The sequence below is a fragment of the Ammospiza caudacuta genome, chromosome 5, assembly GCF_027887145.1.
Source record: "Ammospiza caudacuta isolate bAmmCau1 chromosome 5, bAmmCau1.pri, whole genome shotgun sequence".
NCBI lineage: Eukaryota > Metazoa > Chordata > Aves > Passeriformes > Passerellidae > Ammospiza > Ammospiza caudacuta.
This window is the reverse complement of record NC_080597.1, coordinates 44,043,928-44,065,851: the sequence shown is the minus strand read 5'-3', so window position 1 is coordinate 44,065,851 and position 21,924 is coordinate 44,043,928. Positions and strand designations below refer to the sequence as shown.

The following is a 21,924-nucleotide window of genomic DNA, read 5'->3' as shown; positions in this document are numbered from 1 at the left end:
ACGGAAGGAGGGCACGCGGCCGACGGGGCGGGGACTGCCGATCCTGTGTGCTGTTTGTCCCCGCTCCACCGCGCGAGGAGGAGGGTCCTGTCCGGCCGCCTGCTGCTGCCCCCTCCTCCGTGCGAGGGGACCGGGGCGACCGGGGCGGGGGCGGGGGAGGTGATGAGCTTGGGCCGGGGGCTGCGGCGGCGGCTCGGCTGCTGCTGCCGCGGCTGCGGCGGGAGGCGACGGCGGGCCGTTGGAGGGTCTGTCCGGCCGGCCCGGGGCCAGGGGGATGCAGCGCAGGACGTGTCTGGGTCTGGGTGTAGCTGATCGGAGAAGAGAGGCAGACGCCGCCCGGAGAGGCCGAGGAGCAGCGGAGGAGAGCCACCCTGACATGCCTTTTCCTCTCCCTCCTCTCCAGCGGCCATGTTAACCAGAAAACCCTCGGCTAGCGCCGCCGCTGGTGCTGCCTATCCAGCCGGTAAGGAGAGCGAGCGAGGGCCGCCGCGACCGCCACCGCTGGGCCGGGCTGCGGAGGCCCGGCGGAGGGGGACGGGGGCGGGGGGGCTCGGGGGCCCCGCGGCCGCCGCCGCAGAGGTGCCGTGTGTGTGGAACAATGATCCGCCCTCCCCCCGCGGCAGCCGAGCCCGGGGGGCCGTCGGGGGCTGCGCGCTGGGTTCCGGCGAGCCGCTGTGGTGCGGGATGGCGAGTTCGCCTTGGGGGAGCGGGGCGGGGTGAGCGGGGGCCCGAGAGAAATCAGGCAGGGAAACGACCCAAGGAGACCTGGGGATCGCGGCGGGTGCCGGAGCCGGCTGCGTTTGACAAGGGGCAGCGGTGTTCGCCGCCGCTTCCCGCGGCAGACTTGTGAACTCCTGGCGGGTCCCCGGCGGCGCCGGGATTTCTTCGGGCCAGACGGCTCGGGGGGAGGCGGGAGGCGCGGGCAGCCGTCCAGCTCCGAGGCGTGCGCGGAGCAGAGCCGGCTCGTTCTCCCGGTTAGGCGCCTGCCGGTGGCGGGTTAATCTCAGATGAAGGGCTTAGCCGGGCGAGCACGGCCCGCCCGCGCTATTAGCCGGATCGGTGCGTGTGTGCGCCGCGGCGGTGATTAGCTTTTAATGGCTTCTGCCTCAAGCAAGACGGGCGGCGGTGCCGGCCGAGCGCTGGGGCCGCCGCCCCGGCGGGCTCGCTGCCCGAGGGGCCGCAGCTGCCCGCCGCGCTCACCCCTCTGCTCTCCGCAGGCAGGTCAGGGGACAGCAGCCGCCCGCTGCCGTCTTCCCCGGGCACCGGAGCCGGGGTCTCCCGGGCAGGAGCTGGGACCGGCCCGCCATCGCCCCTCGCATTGCCGCCGCTCAGGGCCAGCAACGCTTCCCACACGGTGAGCCCGGGCAGGGGAGGGTGCGGACGGGGAGCGGGGAAGGGGGGTCTGGCCCGCCAGGTGCGCCCAGCGGCAGTACCGAGCGCGCATGGCCCCCGGGGCGCAGCGTGGTGCTGGAGCTGCGTGCGGTGGATTTCTGCAGGCTCCGATGAAATGTGCGTGCTTGTTGTGAGGCTGGGACCCTGTAACTGCACACATTGCTTTCTCCCTCCCCGGCTCCCCCCCCCCCCCTCCCCTTCAGGGTGGTTTTATGTCTCATTTTCAGAGACAAATTCGATCTTTCACACTCGCATAGAGGAGATGTTCTGGTGAATACATATTTTGAGATGAGGTTAGTCCCTGTGATTAAAATGTCGTATGAGCTGTGGTGAAAAATAAAGGCTCCTCTCCCCTTCAGATGTCTGATCAGCTCAGGCAGATCGCAGTCTTCCCTAGAGATAGCTATCGCTGTGTTTAGGGACAATGATTGGATGGATCTGCCTTTATTGCTGCAGTAGTATTTACTTATAAAGAAATAAGAGCTGATGGCACAAAAAGGGTGATATTTTCCGGTTCTGTGATATCTCACGTTATCTCCCACTCCTAGTTAATCTACTAGGAATGAAACTTCCCAAGTATGCCACTATATATGGGTAAGAGGAGGTATCTCTGTCCTGAAGGCATGACAGAGTAGAGAGAGGGGTCTATATACTGTCATGTTAACACTAAATATCTGAAATTTTTATTGCATACATTTCCTTTTACATTCTGAAAGATTTCATACTGACCCTGAAAGACATTGATGGCATATTTTTCATAGAATTAATGAGTTCTTCGTGGATGCTCACATACTACCCATGTAAACATATGGCAGAGCTTTAAATGGTAATGTGATTATGGGCTAGTGGAAGGTGAAACTGTGCATTTAGATATTAGTGTTTCAGTGACTTTCCAGGGGTAAAACATCTTATTCAAATCCATTTATAGCAAGAATTGTCTTAAGTTAAATAAAAAAATCAGTAAATATATATATATATATAGAGAGAGAGAGAGTATTCTCAAAAGGAGTGAGGAGTATTCTGCAAATTCAAGGTGGACCTGCATGCTTGAGATCAACTCCATTGTATATTTATGTAGCTAGAGGACATGTCTGAATTGTTTGTTAGTATATAAGGCCAATTTTTTTCACATTTGTATACCAGTTAAGTGCTGCTTGATTTTAGAGTTGGGGCAACAGCTTAAGGGTTTCTTTAAACAAAATCATAGAAGAAGAAACATAGTAAAAACAGCCTGGGCACCAATCATGCAAGTGCATTTACAGTAGGGCTCACATGTAACAGAGCCTAGACTTAATTTAGGATTTGTGAAACCATGGTGGTCCAGCTGTTTTTCTGTGACTACTTACTAATTTTGGAAGTACAGAATTTTGGTATTCTTATACAAAGATTGTGTATATATATATTATATATAGTGTCTCTTTGTGTATATATATATATATATATGTATGTATGTAAAGATATATATATATATGTATGTAAAGATGCAGTCTTTATAAAAGCATTCAAGGGGTGTTCAAATGTTACATTTCTGTGTTCCAAGTATCTTTACAAGTATGTGATTGTGTATGTGTGCCTGTGTTTATATGTAGCATATATATGTGTACTTCTGGAAGCACCCAGGAGTGATCAAGCATTATATGGCGATGGATCATGTCCCTCTAGATTCTGACTGTTTCAAAGTCTGTCTTTCCTTTGTGATAAAGAGCCTACTCTACAGTGGTTTTTTAGCCTAGGGTGCTATTACAGAAATGCCTCATACTGCCTTTGTAGGTGGTTATTTTGTGGTTTGCTAACATACCTTTTTGTGGTAAGGATCAGATTTGACACCAGAATGCTGGATTTTAACCTGAAAAAAGGGGGGCAGTATCTGTTCTGTAAACTTAGGCCTACTGACCTCAGCTGACACTGACAGATTGAAACCATTGGTTTTGCGTCCCACCACTTCCTCCAATCAGACCCGTTTAAAATGGGTCCTTTCAGTTTTGTTAAATTATTTTCCTTCTTGTGTCCATTTGCTTGTGCTGTTTTCATCTCTGTTGTATCTATGTGGCTTCTGTAATAGCTAAAACCAGAATATTTCTGTTTGTGTTTCAGACTTTCAGAACGTATGGTGTGCTTAAGTGGGTGAACTGCTGGTGTTTATATATAAGCGTGCATAGTATGTATGCTAATTGTGAGAGAAACTGAGGTAGAAGTTACATTTTGTTTAGGCTGAAGGGTTTTTCTTTTAATGCAGACAGGGAAGAAGTCAACTACCTGTCATATTTCTTATTTGTGTGATCCAGCCTCTGCTGAAACAGTGGTTTCCTAGTGTCAAGTGAAATTTCATTGTTTGGTAGATTATAAATAGCATGGATAGAAGGGGAGAAGATGATGTTTTACACAAGCTTCATAAAATGGGACAGAGGTTTTGGTGGCAGTCTTTGCAAGCACAGCAGCCTTTGTTGCTAAGCAGGCAGGGTTGTGTGTTCTACTAGGGAAAGGTTTTGTTTATTTTTTTTTAAGTATGCCTTCATCCTAGGCTTATTTGTGTATGCTTCCATCCCTGGCTGTCTTCTTTGCCTTGTGGTGGAAAACATGAACCTGTTTTCAACCCCTTGTCCTCTTAATTTTCCTTTCCAAAGTCAGTGTTTTCTCTTTGGAAGCCTTAAGTTCTTGCTGTGATGATTGGAACCTTTTTCCATTCACTCTCTCCTATTTCATTATGGTCTCGTAACATCCAGTTGACATGTTGCAGTAGAGATTATCTTGCTTGCCTGCTGCTCTGCTTGTATAAATTCCAACCTGTCTGTGAGTCTCTCTTCCAGACTCATCTCTGTCTCTGTTCTTTCTTGCTTGGCATGTATTCCTGCATTCTGCACTGTTTCTGTTTCTCTTGCAGTACACCAGTATTAATGTTTTTATCCTTCTGTCTAGTACTGTAAAACAACCCATTTACAATGCATGATTCAGTGCCCTCCCTCCTTCAAGCCCTTTCTAAGATTTCTGTACAGCAAGCCTGTTTTCTTTTGCCACCAGCGTTGAATGTTTACCCATAGACTTTTGCATCAGTCATTGTATTAGTCTGGATTTTTTTAATTTAATTTTTTTTAATTGACTTACATTATAATGGAACAGAGATTCCTGGACTCTGTTAATGCAAAGACCTGGTAGGTCACATGCTGCTAATTTTTGCGGTTGTCATCTGCTTTAAAGCAGGTAAAACCAAAGCAAATACCTTCTTATTGTGATGTTTTAATCTAATAAATTGCCACAGAAATACTGTCACATTTGAGTGGTAATAACTATGCAGTCATTATCTGCATTTTACTACATCTCATTTTCTTTGGATGTTTCTTCCTCTATTTAAAATTTGTATCTGGGGGGAATATGAGGCTGTCTTAACTTTCAAGGGCTGTGGAGGTCAGCTGTGAAATTTGGGTTCCAGCAGCTGGTGACTGTGGTGCTGTAGGAACTGCAGTACTTTTAGGCACATCTGTCATATTTGTATAGTTCACCTAACCCGAGGAGTTCATTTTAGTGTACATTGGCTGTCCTTTTGAGTTTCATCATGTGTAATAAATGCAGGATGTCCCTGAAGTATTCAAACTCACTGCACCCCTAAGAGAATTAAAAAAATTAAGAATCAGTATGACTCTTGAGGCATAGTTCAGTCTGTGAAAATATTTGCTATATGAAGTTGTTTAACTTTTCAAAAAATAAGCTTTTCAAAAAAAAAAGACCAGATACAGCAACAGCAAAAATCCGAGTGGTCTATTCTTTCTACCACTTTTGTTGAGCCCCAAGCTCAACAAAGGCTTAGATTTTTTGGTGTATAAAACCTATACTCATGATAAAACCATTAGGGATAATCCAGTATAATTAGCAAGTATTTTTAGTTCTGAACAGAGGAATGTTTTTTAATTAGTTTATCGAGGAAAAAAAAGGCCTTTTGTACCTTTGCTCAGGCTTTTGTTTTGTAGTCAACAAAATAGGCAGTGAAGCATGCTGCACCTGATACCATATGCTTCTTGTGTGTTTGACGCAGTAGGGCTGAAACTGGCACGCCCAGAAATGCTGTGAAAAAAGGGGTATATAGTGTAACAATTATTCTTTAATTAAGTTACTACTTTAGAACACTGTTTCTCCCTTTGTCCTCATCTGTGCAAAGTAATAGCAGATAATGACATCTTATTCCTATGCAGTGTTTCAGCAGGCTATCATGATTGCTCTGTTATTAAGATTAATTTTACAAACCTTTTTAGATTTTGATTGACAGCAAAATCTTTTTTCTGTGATTTTGCTCAAAATAAAATTATAAGATATAGCTGAATCATGTGTCTGTCTTGGATAGTTTTATAGGGTGCTAATAATCACAGAAGTGACTGTGCCAGAGATGAAATATGATACAATTACATAACATTTTGATGCATTTGGAGGATGAAGTCGAGAAGAGGTACATGCTCCTGTGGGGTTCAGTCCTATTACTCTTGTAAAAGGTCTTGAAACAGATCAATGCATTGGGTGAGTGTACTGCAGAGGAATTGTAAATGGGTCTGCCACCTTGTTAGTAGGCTGGATTCATTTTTATGCTACTTCCCTGTTGTTACAGGTCTGTTGCCTTAGTAAGTTAATGCTCTACTTCTGTTCCTAAATCCATTTGTGAAGGCAAAAGAAACCCAAATAATACCACCCTCAAATTAAAGTTTTGTTTCTTTTTTATTTATTTATTGATCATAGTTTAGGGTGTAGTTTTGTTTTGCTTGGTGTATCTACTTCAAAGATTAGGTGAGTGTTTTTGGCATAGTCATCAACTTCCATAAAATGAACATAACAAAGTAAAAGATCTTAATGGTGATTTTGAAGTTATGAGAAACTACTAAGAAAGAAAAGAAAAGAAACACCGCATTGTAATATTTGCTGTTACGTAATTGATGGTGTCAGAAGATTCAGGAAGATGGGTTCAAGCTCACCAGTTATTTCAATATATTTTATAGACTTACAACAGTAGCTTTTTGATTATATGTGCTACAAAAATATGTAAATCTTAGAAGGTGTGGATGGGTTTGAGCACAAACAACACAATATATAATCAGTAAGCTTTATAAGTGCATGCAGGTGGTCAGTTGTGTAGGTTGCTGGTTCTGGAATTTACGGGTCCATCTGCAGAAGCAAAATGAAGGTGTTGCAAACCTCTCAGGTGTGCGGTTTCGGTTGATAGGCTGATGGAGCTTTTGTGTACTAAGAAGAGTTTGGTATGGGACTGAGAAGGCTGTCGTCTTTTGTAGCTTGCCAAGCCCATTAGTTGTGGTTCAGGAACTTACCATGTTGCTCGAGAAGCTTGTGAGCAGTGCAAGCCTGAGCCTGACAGCAACCTCAGACACCCAAGTAGCCAGAAGTAGATAGGCAGAGCAAAGGACTGGTGTAAATCCAGCTCTCATCCGGGTTGGAAATAGATGAGTAAAGTTCATTTTTGTTATGTACTTTGTGGTTGTGCTGTGTCTGATAGCTCTAAAACCCTTTTTGTTGGGCTTTTCTGAAAGAAGAGTGAGCTCTCTTCTCCTGTGCAGCTTTTGGAATAGAGCCTGTGATAATGTGGTAATTTTCTACAAAGAAAAGCAGCGCTACTGTCTGCATCTGCATTTCCATTCGCAAGCAGCTGACTGAAACTGGCAAAACCAGTTACTTAGGATTTGGGTTGAAGTTGGAATAATGCTAGTGATTTCATTCTGCTGCTTGGAAAACCATGAATCTGCCTGAAGGTGCAGGAAGCTACATGGTTTACACTTCAGAATGTGTTCACAAACACACTTTTTAGTCCCTGTTGAGACAGAATAAATATATGGGTTTTTTCCCAAGCCCTGAAGAACTTCTCAATACATACATTGAAGCAAGCAGTGCTTAGGAAGGGTGGAAAATAGTTAACTGTGAAAACAGGTGACTTGAGGGGAAAAAAATTCAAGACTTGAGCTGTGGTAATGAGTATTTGGGTTAAAAAGTTCTTAAAAATTACTTTTGCAGTGTTATTCTTTCTTCATTGTCTACATTCATATTGCCTACTCCCAGTTTGTCTAGATATGTTCTGCTTTTGTTCAATTAGTGTTGGAGAATAAATTTTTGTACCTAGAGTTTCCTAGCTTGAGTCTTTGGAATTGTATGTTTACTCTGCTGCTTCATTATGCCTTTCTTGCGCAGCTCTCCAGTGCTGAACCTATGACACATCTTACTAACTAGATCTGGTTCTTCTGAAATAGGTGATTTAGCAGCTCTTGGGGCAATTTTTTTTTTCTCTGCAGTAACTGCTGTTTATATACAGGATCAGGGCAACCTTCAGGAAACTGCTACTGCAGTGTGCCTCAAACTTGACCTGCAGGAATTGCCTGTAGGCAAAAGAGAAGTCCTCTTAATGGTTTCATTTCTGGTGCTTTTGAGACATCAAACTAGGAAGGGAGCTTTTGTTGATTTCCTGTATATCTTCATTGTGCTTAAATATTACAAACATCTTTGCTCTGAGTTGTGATTGTGTGGTAGTGCTTTCTATGAGATTGATCAAATTTGACAGTGTGAGCCTAAATTTCTCTTCAAACAAACATACACAGTCAAACTGCAATGATGAATGAACATCAGTCAAAATGGAATCAGAAGAGCAGTCAACTTGGCAGAAGCGGTCCCTGAGAGCCCTTCTTACATTATATGAGTTTCAGAGCTGCAAATTTCAATATACTGTCCAAAGGTGAAGCTAGTGTCCAGCTGGCATGTCTTTGGGAGCAAGTTAGTGAATTTACAAAAATATGCTTCTGCTGTATCAGACTGATGCCTTAACAGAAGCACAAAGTATGCTTGAGTCTGCCTTGCATGTCTGGGTTTTCTCATTAGGAAGCACTTTGCTGTTGCAGCACAGATTTCATTGCCTCATATCACAGCACACAACTGTCATTTTCTGATTTCATTTCAGCAACCTTAAGTGAACAAGGGATGTGTTATCCTTAGCTGCCTAGAAAAAATATAGAAAAAATACAGTTCAGATGAAAAGTGTTCTCAGCTCTGGCTTGATCATCTGTCTGACAGTATCAGTGAACTTTTCGTTAGTAATTTGACATAAATATTAAGACTGGTGAATCAGCTGGAGAGACAGCAGGGGAATTCTTCCCACATTTGTGTAAGACCAGGCAGAAGACAAACTAATTATCCTCTACTTGAGAGCAAATAAGGAATTTTAAGGACAGCTATTTAACTGGCAGATATGCCTGTAAATTTCTTATTTATTCTTTAAAATAACAGGTTTGGAGCAATACCTGTTTTCACACCCCAGTACTTTGCTGTTTGTTTGCTTGAAAATGCTGAAGGCTACTGTTTATTCCCATGGACACACTGTCGAGAACAAATCTAATTTCTAAAATCTAGTAATACTTTTTTTCCATTCCTATAAAATAAAGTTACTTATGTTCCTCAAGGCAAAGATTTGCTTTCTACTCAAGTCTGCGTAAGGCCCCAAATCTCATTTTGGTTAAAAGTTATCGTTAGGCTGGTTTGGGAAAGTGCTAAAGCATATGCTTATTTTTCATTGATTGGAATGTTTTGCTGACTTGTGACTGTCTCAATTGCAAGCAGTAAGTTACATTCCTGAACTTCAGAAATGTGTGGGTTCTTTTCCTCTTTGTGTGTGTCACAACACATTCCTTATTGCTTAAAAATGTATCTGTAACCTTTGATACACAACAAATTTAGGAAGTTAAAATCTTGATTTCTGAGAACAGGTGATGAGAGCATAAGCCATTTAAGTTCTTACAGACATTGTATGTTATCTTCAGCATCTGTAAAACTGTTACTATTATGAAGTCAAGCATGCATCTTGATGTTACAGGTCTGCTGCCTTAAAGATTGCTTGGAAATATCGTTAGCTTCTCATGGTAGCGCGCTTGTGATTGCCTTGTTGCAGACATTTTGGAGAGACATGAAAATAGCATTTGAGAAACAAGAATCAGGAAATTTAATAGCATCCAGCAGTGTCAGAGTATACATGCTGTATTTTTTAGATTCTCTGTAAACAATTGACATATAAGAAGACACTTCATGTTGAGGTGATTTAGGCCGAATGTAGGGTTGCAGAGTGAATGTTGAAGCATGGAGTTCATGTCTTTCTTGTTAACTGGGTATGTATTTATTTTCAATTTTAGGTTGGAGGCGGTAAGCACACAATGAATGAGCACCTACATGTTAGTAGCCATGGACAAGTCCAGGTTCAGCAGCTCTTTGAAGATAATAGTAACAAGAGAACGGTTCTGACAACGCAGCCAAATGGACTTACAACGCTAGGCAAATCTGGATTGCCAGTGGTTCAGGACAGACAGACAGAGAGTGCCCACAGGCGACAAGGGAGCTCCAGCTCTTTAAAATCCTCAGATGGAACAGGGAAGGTGAAAACTGCTGTTATCACACCAGAGCAAGCAATGAAGCAATACATGCAAAAGTTAACAGCTTTTGAGCATCATGAGATTTTTAGCTACCCTGAAATATACTTCTTGGGTCCAAATGCAAAGAAGCGGCAAGGCGTTGTTGGTGGTTCAAACAACTGTGGGTATGACGATGAGCAAGGGTCTTACATTCAAGTACCCCATGATCACATTGCATACAGGTATGAAGTCCTGAAAGTTATAGGGAAAGGAAGCTTTGGGCAGGTGGTGAAGGCCTATGATCACAAGATGCATCAGCACGTGGCACTAAAAATGGTGAGAAATGAAAAACGTTTCCACCGCCAAGCTGCGGAAGAAATTAAGATCCTGGAACACCTTCGGAAGCAAGATAAGGATAACAACATGAATGTTATTCACATGTTGGAAAACTTCACATTCCGCAGCCATATCTGCATGACATTTGAGTTGCTGAGCATGAACCTGTATGAATTAATAAAGAAAAACAAGTTTCAGGGCTTTAGCCTGCCTTTGGTTCGGAAGTTTGCCCACTCAATTTTACAGTGCTTGGATGCTTTGCACAAAAACAGAATCATTCACTGTGACCTTAAACCTGAGAACATTCTGTTGAAACAACAGGGTAGAAGTGGTATTAAAGTGATTGATTTTGGCTCAAGCTGTTACGAGCATCAGCGTGTCTACACTTACATTCAGTCACGGTTTTATCGTGCACCCGAAGTCATCCTCGGTGCTCGTTATGGCATGCCCATAGATATGTGGAGCTTGGGCTGTATCCTAGCAGAGCTTCTGACCGGTTATCCGCTTTTACCTGGAGAAGATGAAGGAGATCAGCTGGCTTGTATGATTGAACTATTGGGCATGCCTGCTCCAAAACTCTTAGAGTCATCCAAGCGAGCGAAAAACTTTGTGAGCTCTAAGGGTTATCCCCGCTATTGCAGCATCACAACCTTGTCTGATGGCTCTGTAGTACTTAATGGTGGACGCTCTCGGAGGGGAAAACTGCGTGGCCCACCAGAGAGCAGAGAGTGGGGTAACGCATTAAAGGGGTGTGATGATCCCCTCTTCCTTGACTTCTTAAAACAGTGTTTAGAATGGGATCCTGCTGCCCGTTTGACACCCAGCCAGGCTTTGCGGCATCCCTGGTTAAGGAGACGGTTGCCAAAACCTCCAACTGGGGAAAAGGCCTCAGCAAAGAGAATTTCAGAGAGTACTGGTGCTATAACTTCAATTTCCAAGTTACCTCCGACTTCAAGCTCAGCTTCAAAACTGAGGACTAATTTGGCACAGATGACAGATGCCAATGGGAATATTCAGCAAAGAACAGTGTTGCCAAAACTCGTTAGCTGAGTTTGAAAAACCCAATGCTGTTAATATGAGAGATACAATGTGGCTGAGCCTTATTTGTATGAAAAATTAGCTCAGTTATGCATTTTTATTTGCTCAATAAATCTATTCATTTGTATCTTTCAGCACTCATTTTAAATGTAATTTTAAATGTTAATTTTGTTTTTATAAAAATACGGGGACAATGCTTTAAGTTTTTATACTTATTTTTTAAAATGTTTGTCTTCTACAGTACAATTAGCCTTACTGTAACTAGTGTGACACAGTAATAAACATCAGTGGCAGGCCACTGGTTACAACATGACTGTCATGCATTGCAGCGTGGTATCAAAGGTATTAACCTTTCTCTTCCATGGTTCATATTAGTTTTAACCTGGGGTAAATTTGAAGGACTACCTTTTGGATTTTAGGGGTTTGGTTTGGATTCTGTGCACACTCACATCTATAACTGACTGGACTCAAGGGAGAATACTCAAAGAATACAGTTAAGCACTTGTAAACTTGTAGTTTAAAGTGGAGCCATAGCATGTTCTATTGTCATTCTTTATGTGGTAGCCCAGAGAAAGTCATGGTATCACTAAAAATACTGTCACCTCCTATGGAATACTTTCTCTATTTAAAAGTTATGGGCTTTGATTAAAATGATAATTTAAACATAATGCAAAAAATAACACCGGGGCTAAAATGACTTACTTTGCATGCCACGTGGTAGAGTGAGAGGAATGGGTGGTCTTGGAAAGCGTGAAAATGGCAATATGTCTGTTTCTCTGAATTTGAAAGTGGCTGATTAGTTGGTAAAGCAAAATTGTTCTGAATTTCATTTCAGGTTTGTAATGTTGAGCATTCACACAGGTTCTCCTTTTTTCTTTTTTGGTTTTTTTTTTCCACATCTCTTCTCTTCTGTTTTTTCTAATGTGCAGCTTGATCTCCCAAAATCACATAGGCAGAAGTGCTCATTCTGTCAGTTTTATACTGTAACTTCCAGACTGTTAAACTACATGGATTTCAAGGTTGCTTTTATTTCCTCTGACAATGTTTGAGTGACTGTGACTTCTGTGGTACATTTACACTTCAGATCAAATCTGCATGTAGGGGCAAACACGGTGTTACTACATTGCTTCCTGTACAGGAGTACTTCACCTTAGACAGCTTAACTGTAGAAGGAAAGATCCTCAGTGGGAAGGTTTTCATTTGGAAGACACCATCCTAGATATTTTCTAATAAGGGAAAATTATCAAAGGAAAGCTCAGCACTTGGGATTTGATTTAATCTTTGGCATTTGTAGATGAAAATGAACTTTGAAAGAACATTTAGAGATATGTGTAGATTTGTTCACGTGTGTGTGCTAATGCTTGGTTTTTCTTTTTTACTTTTAACTGCATTCATGGAAGAAAGATGGTCTACTAAAGAATAGTATCTAGACCTACGAGAGAGGTATTCACATGTTGTAGCATGTTTTCAACAGGAACAGTTTGAAATCTGAGATCAGTATTTTAATGCATACAATGGCTGTGGTCTACATTGGATGTATAAAACATAAGAAAAGGGAATTTTAAACTAAGTAGAACAATCCTTAAGCGTTTATGGATGTTAGAATAAGACATACTAGAATGGATTGCATTAAACCTCAGTAACTTTACTTACAAACAACATTTATATGCACAGATTTTACTGAGTTACTTGTACAAATTATGAAAATTACTTAAAGCATGGTCCCCTGAGAGGCCAAGAAAGTTTCCGGTTAAGTTCTCCTTCATATTGGTTAATTTACCACTTACAGCTTAATTTTTCTTTGTTGGTTTGTTTTATTTTTTAATTTAATGTAAGACTGGGGGAGGGATATAAAGAAAAAAATGACAGAATTCTCAGGAAACGTATCGCTGAACTTCTTGCCAAAAAGTCAACACCTAAAGAAGCTCCAAAATAATTTCTGAGTAGAGGATGTTATTTGTTGATTGATAAATGTAAAAATTAGACTGTCAATCAACCATTTTTCTTTCTTTTTAAAATAAAAAGATAATTTCTTGCCTCTAGTCAAATTAAATTATTTCGTGTTAACTGTTCACAACTTTATACAATATGTGTAAGTGCAATATGTAAACATGTGTGAAATCATGTTAAAAATGAAATATAATACTTCTAAGAAAAGTGGGGTTTAGAATATTAATATCCAGTAAATTATGGTCAGTAAATTCTAAGTCTGGAAAAGAGATATATTAATTTTAATGTAGAATTAACTAACTCTCATGACTGTGGGAATACAATTCTTTGTATTTTTCTACAGTAACAGGGAATCTTTACTTCCTCCACCACCTGCTTGACTTTACCACTCCTTTCTACCTTAACTCTTCCTGCAAAAGTTGGGAAATAGGGATGCTGATGTTAAGGGTGAAAGAAGAATCATCTCCCATGACATTTTTTAAAGCAGACATTGATACATGTTCCTGCCTTTTGTGGCAACTTAAGGTGAAAACATTTGTGGTGTTCATGGGTCATTAATGGGCTACAACCACTAAATTTTCTTTTTCATGTAACCAGTTCTTAATGCCAATAATGCATTTATGATCCACCTTCTTCATAAATGCTACCGGAAACTTAAAGGCCAAACTATAGTGTGAAGAGCTATTTTTTTAACCCAGATACAGTGGAACTTCCTCTATACTAAAGGAGCAGCTACATCAAGGTTTTGAAGAGATGTAGCTGCATTTTATTGTAGCTTATTTATACCTGTAACAAAGGGCGGGGGGGAGGGGGGAAGGATGTTGCCTCTTGCTTTGATGTGATTTTATTCTAAGGGCTCTGATAATTAGGCTGATAGAAGTTGGCTTGGAAACAGTGCTTGGTCTCACATGTTACCATTGTCTGGGGACGTCTGAGCTATTTTCAGATTTAGTAACAGCACAGTGTTGTCTTTGGTTGCAGTCTCACTTGGCTCAGTTTCTTGCACCACTGGTGTGTTCATTACCACTTAAATGTTGGAACAAGAGAGTGATGCAAGATGTGTAGATTAAGGATAGAGGATGGATTGTGCCCTTGGTGTTAACAATGTGCCTTTTGTTGTAAATGCATCTTGGCCTCTTTAACCCTTGGAATACTGCTTAGTAGGGATGAAATCTATTTTTAAGTGCTATACCTGTCTTAAAACATCCTGTAGATGATCGAGGCCTTAATAGAAACAATAAGGCAATCACACTGCTAGGGTGGAGAGGACACTGTTCTTGTAGTACCGTCTCATTAAGGGGTTAAAGATGGCCCTTTGTCATTGGTTGTACTTTAACATCAAATTGATTTTTTTAAAATAATTTTTTGTTATAGTGACACTAGACAGAAATCAACTGTATTTGTAAAAATTTACCTCAAACTCTTTAGTTTTATAGTGTGATTTAATCCCAGGGCATTTGGTATGAACCAAAGTGCATTCCTTTTATATGTGCCTGGCTCTTATAAAAGTGACCAGGGATTTTTACAATTTGGGTGCAAGGCACTTAAGCCACTTTTAACTTGGTGGGTGGTTTGGAGTTATAAATAACTTCATGGGAATGTTGAAAACACTTAAAAGACATAAGTAGCATCGGGCAATATTAAAATCTTTTAGCGAGGGTGTGCATTATTTAATGCTCTCCATTTGTTAATTTTTTTCCATCAGTAATATTTGTGATAATGCAGAAAGAACTCTTTTTACAGTTTGCAAAGATTAGAATATTGCCCAGTGTAATACTATGGTAGCATTTGAATAAAATAACATTTGTGAATTATTGTTTCTAGGGGCTTGTACATCTCTGCTACAAATTGTAATTATTCAGTTCAACTGCTACAATTGCGTCTAAGCAGTAGCTTGGGTTTTTATTGGGCAATGACTTAGACACGTGACTGTAATATGCTGCAACTGTGTGTACTGAAAACATGTGAAAAATGATTGAATGTGGACTGTGTATATATTTATGTATAATTTTCTGTGAGATGCTGCTGTTGCCACTTAACATTAAAGATGTTGTAGTGGGTTTTAATCCTAGTGGCCAGTTTTATGATACTGTATGTATTGTACAGCTGATGACAGGAGTTAAGACTGTTCTAGTGAATATTTGTTACATTTTATTGTTGTGGCCAGAGATCATTTCAGAATAAAATTTTATGTCCTACTTTGATTCTGTCCACTGTACTTTGGGGTTTTTTGTAGTCATAAAGAAAGCCCTTGGAATGCTGACATTTCTTAAATGTGGAAAGGCCTTCTCCTAGCCTGCTCAGTCAGTGGCAGCAGTGCCTCTGTCCCCGAGCTTTCTTGCTGGTGTCTGTATATAGCAATCACCCATTGCTGGAGGATGACTCTCCTACTGCTTTATGTGTCTTGACAGCCTTGAATATTGCCCAAAGGCTGCTTTTGCCCTGTGGTTTCTAAAGTTCTCAGGACTTAGAAAGTAATATGTTTTGTATTTTTATTTGCCCCCTACAGAGAAAATATCTTTGGCAGGAATTTTGTGGATGTGGCTGTTTTAACTTTTTTAGCTGCTTTTGACAGATTTTTTAAAATAACAGTAGGTCTGATTTTATAAGAAATACTTGATTGAGACAGGTACAGTGTGTATTCTTTTTCTTAAATTTGCTTTTAAAAGACCCAGATTTCTGCACTTATGTTTGTGTCAGACTGAATTTTCAGAGCTTGTCAGACTTTGTGAAGTCCCAGGATAATGAGGACATACTAAACAGGCTAGACTGAGCTAAGTTCTGTTCATGAATACATCCAGACGAATTTCACTATTTAGTGCAGAGCTGCCTCGTAGGTTATTGGTGACATTCTCTACTTGGTGATGTCCATGTGCACCTGTACCCAGAGCAGTTTCTCTGAAAAGCTTTCTGGTGTGGGTGAGCCCAGGCTGAAATCAAGGGATTTAAATTGGACTTTTTTAGTGTTTCCTATTCAGCATAGTTGGGAGATTTTAGAGCACAAACCCCATCAATATTAAGTATAGATAGATACAGTTTACAGCCCCAAAGAGCAATAAGCCAAAATTACATCTTTGTTGCCTATTTGTTTGTGATTGTGTTCTGAGGACAAAGGCCTTTCTTTGGTTTTAGTTACTATTGAAAGAAGTTTAACAAACTCACTTCAGCTCTCTAATCCTCTTGCCAACTTTTGCACTATTTTGTCACCTTTGTTTTCTCATTTGAAGAAGGGTCAGGGCCTTCTCACTTCATTTCAGTTGTCTGGAAGTTGGCTTTTGGCCTGTGCTATTCTCTGAGACTCCCAGGAGCTGGTGGGGAATTTGTGTTGCCTTCTGCGAGCACTTCCTTCGTAGTCTTTAAGAGCTCAGATCCCTCCCTAAAATGCAACCCTTGTAAGCCCACCCTGAATGACAGTCTGTAGTTGCTGTTATCTCCACAGTGCTTCCTTTTGTGAAAAATCTGTCTACCTTTGGATATCAGCTGTGCATCTCTTGTTTTTACAGAAAACTCAGTAAAGAATGCAAGAAGTGTAATGATCATCAGGTACTGTCTTGTTCACTTACAGATGCTGTTGCTTCTCTTCAAAATGCCATCTTGTACCAGTTTTTAAAGATCTGCTTATTGAAAGATCCACCAGGAATTTTACTCTTGCTCAAGACTTAAGAAAAGAAAAAGGTACTATGGAACGTGTCTGTATAGGGCTGCCCTATGGTCAGGAGTTGGTATGGAGAGGGAAAAAAGGCACTACTGGTAAGACAAATAGGGCAAAGTTTTGGGTAAGCATAATCCTTCTGGGGTTCCATGGAGGTTTAAGAATTTCAGCAGTATCAGGTTGAGAATGGGGAAATCTTAAATGCTTCTCAGTGTCTTAAACAATTGATAAACTATTAATTCAGTGGAAAAACGTTATTTTGAAAGCGTGTTATTTAAACTCTATGATAATAATTACAGGATAGCATTAAAGAATATTTTCTGTAGCTAGAACTTTATATAAACTTTAATATACATTTCTTTTTGAAATGTGATTCATAGTGCTGTTATGCTGCTAGCATAATTTTATGTTTTATATTTTATTATTCCTGAGAGGAAGAAGATTCCTTGTCTTTTTCTCGAGTGCCTGGTACTAGACATCTCTCAGCCATCAGATATGCTTTATCAGAGTGAAAGTGGCATTGGTAGAACTGGTTTCTGTTCCTTTGCAAAAATGTTCTGCCACTCCTGGAACTGGGATTTCTCTGTGTCATTTTCCCTTTTTGATTTTGTCTGCTGTTTGCTTGCTTGTTCATTTGTTTGTTTTTAAGAAGTGCTTTCCAGCCTCTGGCTGTGGTGAGTCTCGGATCTCTGCCAACTATCAAACACATTGGGATAGGGAGTAACTGCAAAAACAATGGTTCTTTAGCTTTTTCCCGACAATAAACAAAGTCTAGCTCAGTACCAAACTCCTAAGACAGGGAAAGCACATTCACCTCCAGCTGCTGGATCCACACCAGCTGTTAATCTCATTGTTTAATTTCTGTGTGAAGTTTGGTGTAAATGCCAGGTGCTGCAGAATGAAATGGCTGTGTCCATCACTTTGAGGGGGGGATATGAGACTACAGTGGAAGGTCGTGGCATCTTTTTTGAGAATATCAGGGATAGAGATGGAGCCAGGGGAGGTTTTGTTGAGAAATTCTTGGACTGGAAACTCTGCATAACACTGTGGAAAGTGGCAATACAGTGTTCCTGCTAACAGAGTGGGAGCTGTTTCCTCTGTTTCACGGACTTTTCTTTACTGTGGTTTGGATATCTGCAAGCTGCACATAGCTATGCATACCTTAGGTACCTAAAGATATTGTCTGGAGCAGTTGTGAACAGTGAAATATTATTTTATCACTAACATGGGCACTGGGAAATCCAAAGGTTGTCATTCACAGATGAGACCATCTGACCTGAGATTGCAGCACCCAAAATCCATTTCAGACTAAATGCAAAATCCATTTGTCTAAATGCAAAGCATTGCTGTAAACTGTTAAACCATGATTGAACACAGAATGGGAGAGAAATGTCCATGAAACAGAAAAGCAATTAACAATTGTTTTATAAAGACTTTTGAGCAGGTTTAAAGGATCATACTAATTAATTTAAGACTACCTCTTTAACTTAATAAAAGTGGTCTGAATAAAGACATAATAATAATAATAATAATATTTTTATTTCAGCTTCAATACGGCAGTAAAAATTCCACATTTAATTATTTTTCCCCCAACTGTGGGTTCTTGCAGACACTACAAATATGCTTTCCTCAAACCATCTAGGTATAGACATCTACTGTAATATCAGCTCCTGATGGATAAGCAGGACCCAAAATTAAGGAATGTGTGTGTGTATACAAAGTATATGTATAGGTACACATGTGTGTGCGCATATATGACTCTTTGAAAAACAAACTCAAAAATTCTGCCGGCATTCTTTGTAGTGCTTTACAAAAAAAAAAAAAAAGAAAAGAGATGTAGCTTTGTTTTCCCTTTGCCTCTTTGAAGTTTCAGTGTAAGTCATTTTTGCATTACGCACACATCAAAGCCTTTTCTCACTCATTTCACCATGGGGGTGCACACAGTGAACCTCAGCTTTCCTGCTGGAGGTAGAGGGTGCTCAGTGAGCAGCAGTCAGGTGTCACCCCATGACGGGTGGTCCTGTCACATTTTCTGAAGTGGACCTTCATCAATTAATTGAGAGCTGTTTTGTAGCTTATCCTGCTTGGCAACTGAAATAATTCCTTTGTGGTTAAAGCCTGAGTCCATGTGCTTAACTTGGGCTTGTAAACTTCAGCTGAGAAAGAAATCCTGAGTTTGTGAAGTCCACAGCTGGAATTAAAAATGGGTTTCTAAACATCGTAGTACTTGTCTCATCCAACTGTGACACTTATGAAATGGCCTTTAAGATTTGAAAGGTTTTTCCGAAGGTATGTGCAGAGAGCGCTTTGCCCAGGACAGCCCTCGCCTGATGGCCCTGTCTGTGCTGCTCACAGATGGCTTTGCTGTGGTACCCTGGGAGGCTGGCGCTCCTCCAGCACTTCTGGCTTCCTCCAGGTACCAAGAACACTTCACGGACAAAACCGCTGAGCAGCGTTGCTAAGGAGAAACAAAACATTTGTATCTCAAGGGCCGTGCCCACTGCACATGAGACTGCACTCTCCTTGCCTGGGTTTCACTCCTGTGAGCTGTTCTTTCCCACTGGACCTGCCCCTCCACAGACACCTCCCAGTCCTGCCAGCACCCGTCTCTGTGCCCTGTTGGGGTGGGAATGAGCAGGTTTCATTCCTCCTGAGCTAGCCCATCGCTGCCTACAGCTCTGAGTGCAAATTCCTTGCCAAAGGCAGTGAACAGCTGGCCTGGTGCTTCCGAGACGAAGCTGCTGCCATAGGGTAGCCAGCAAGGTGCTGCAGCCCACTGGTGTGGGGCCAGCTGTGCACCTGTGAAGAGGTGGCCCTGGCCCTGCTCCCTGTGGGTGCTCCTGGCCCTAACAGTGTGTGGAAGCAGGGACATTTTCCCTGGCCTTGGGTGCACAGCAGAGCTGAAGCGTGGTGCTTAGGTGAGTGCTCTCATACTGCAGCAGGAGGAGGGAAGTTCTGCCTACCCTGAGACTGATAGCATCAGGCAGAGCAGCTTAGCACCTGTCAGGGTGGGATGTGAGGAAGCTGAAACACACTGTTCCGTTGGCACAGGGGGAATGTTTCAAATCACAAGCATTTGCAGATGGCCTGTCTTAATTAGCTTTGACAAGTACCTAAGTTACTTTAAGTTACACCACAACAAGATCCTGAAGCTTTCATTTTGACACTTTTAAATAAAGCTTTTCCCCTCCTGCTACAGCATTACCATGTTTTGTCCATATGAAGCTCCTGAGAAGAAATAAGATCTTTACGTAGCTCAGGAGCTATATTTTGACTGACTAAACGATTTATAATCAGGAGGTGCCTCCTGCCAGCGCTCCTCATCTGTTGAATGAGAATTGCCTGCAGCAAATCCATGCCAGCAGAGCTGACAGAAAAGTACACTGATGCTTTCTCAAAGCAAATACCTTGCACCCCAATTTCCCTCCTTCCTCATAGTGACTCAGACAAATTATCTTTATGGCCAGTGACGGCAGGAGTTACAGGTTTTCGCTCCAAAGGTGAAAACCTGGAACTCCTGTAGTTACAGGAGAATAGCAGAATACCATTAGCAGAATACTTACCCATGCATTTATTGATGGTCTATTGTGTGGGAGCAGTGGTGCTGGCAGCCTTGTTAGAGCCCCTGAATAAACTCTGTGTGAAAAGAAGCAGAAGGCAAGTGTGCCTCTACCTTTGAAGGATGCAAAGCAGAAGCCTTTCCTCACCTGGTAGAAAACACTTGATCTGATTGCCAAAAAATCATCTAGTTCTGGAGTGGGCAAGGTTAGAAACAGAAAAAAATGGCTGCTATAGGCCTTTGAGGAGATATAAATTGGGATTTTCTCCCTCCTCTGATGAAATTATGGCATAAAAGGGGCCTAGAATATTCTAGCCAGGAAGGTGTTGGGCACACAATCCATCTCAGCTGAAGCAGAGGATCAATATAGGACTCTGTTCCCAGTGTTTTGGTTTTCCCTTGGCTGAGGTGGATTCTGGCTGAGGTGGGTCTATGAGGTGTCTGCTGGGCAGACAAATTCCCCTTTTGGAGAAAGCTGAGGAAATCCTTGTGAACTACCCTGTCTATAGATGGGCAGGTTGGAGAGACAGGGGACATGGTGGTTGCAAAAAGATACAGTAAGTAATAAACAAGGGGTCACTTCTTCCTCTTGGTGATTTCATCCAACTCTCTCTTGCATTGGACTTTGATATCGAAACACAATCACCTGCTTGAGCCATGACTGCCCTATGTATAAAAAAAAACAGATACAAGCACATAAATTCAGGAGATTAAAAATAGAGGTTACCTGTGGAGTACTATTTCATTTCCCTCAAGGATCTCAGTTTTCAGAGTTTTACATTTGTATATTTCTTTTCTATCTTCCAACCAAGATAAAGCAGAACTTTTCTGTGAGCATAGGGCCTAAAGGGCATCCATTGTCACAGTTGATATAATTTCATAAAATCCTTTATCTAAATGTACTGTTTACAACAAAAGTAGTTAGCTTACTAGCACCTACTGCTTCTGTTGAAAGACTGCTATGAAACACTGTTTCTCTGATGGTTAGAAATGTGCTTTTAGCTTAAAATAGTTGATGATTTTTTTTTCATGCAATTTGTTCTTGTGCCAACATTGTTTTATGGCTTGGATGATTCTTCTGCCGTGGTGGTATTTGGACATGTATTTATAAAGTGTAATGGTATCCCCCTCAGCCTTTCCTTTGCTAGGCTAGTGCTATTAAGCTATATTTGTCTCATCAGTGAAACTAACTCCCCATACTTGTCTTACTAGATGTCTGCACCTGTTCTAGCTCCAGTTCAGCTTTCTTAGAGCTGTGGCTGGCATCCTGCTGGCAGTCCCACCAGGGATATGCACAGAATGAAAAACACCCCTCCCTGCCCACTGCTGTACCTCGCCCAGAGCATCCCAGGATTTTCCTTCTCTGTGTCATGCCAGCAGCTCCATTCTGGCCATGCTTCAGTTATTTGGCTGCTCCCCTGCCTCTCCTTCCTTGTGCTGTGTACAGATGATGAGATGCAAGTCACAATAAAATTTCTCTTGGCTGGTATATATCTACTTGGCCTTGCTCTATTAGATTTCCATTGCCTTATTGTGAGAAATGAAACCTCATGATTCTCATGAGTATATGTAATCTGAGCAGCCGGAACTTTTAGGAAAACATTAGAAATTGTGTGACTGTAAGG

The 21,924-nt window shown here is 41.6% G+C and overlaps 1 protein-coding gene across 2 annotated transcripts; it reads left to right on the top strand.

Moving 5' to 3' along the window:
• The first annotated feature begins 262 nt into the window (after window positions 1-262).
• DYRK2 (dual specificity tyrosine phosphorylation regulated kinase 2) lies at window positions 263-13,868 on the top strand. 2 transcript variants are annotated; one of them, XM_058804975.1, is made up of 3 exons: window positions 263-463; window positions 1,218-1,354; window positions 9,549-13,868. In XM_058804975.1, the coding sequence occupies exons 1-3, from the start codon at window positions 409-411 to the stop codon at window positions 11,148-11,150; spliced, it is 1,794 nt and encodes a 597-aa protein (XP_058660958.1). In that variant the 5' UTR covers window positions 263-408; the 3' UTR covers window positions 11,151-13,868. The 2 variants fall into 2 exon arrangements, with proteins under 2 accessions (XP_058660958.1, XP_058660959.1); XM_058804976.1 differs by lacking the exon at window positions 1,218-1,354 and having other exon boundaries at window positions 289-463.
• The last annotated feature ends 8,056 nt before the right edge of the window (window positions 13,869-21,924 follow it).

Excerpts from the sequence above, each read along its gene's own strand:
- DYRK2 (XM_058804975.1), top strand. The coding sequence starts at position 409 with ATGTTAACCAGAAAACCCTCGGCTAGCGCCGCCGCTGGTGCTGCCTAT. Across the intron at positions 464-1,217 it reads TGGTGCTGCCTATCCAGCCG|GCAGGTCAGGGGACAGCAGC; the intron begins GTAAGGAGAGCG and ends TGCTCTCCGCAG. Across the intron at positions 1,355-9,548 it reads CCAGCAACGCTTCCCACACG|GTTGGAGGCGGTAAGCACAC; the intron begins GTGAGCCCGGGC and ends TTTCAATTTTAG.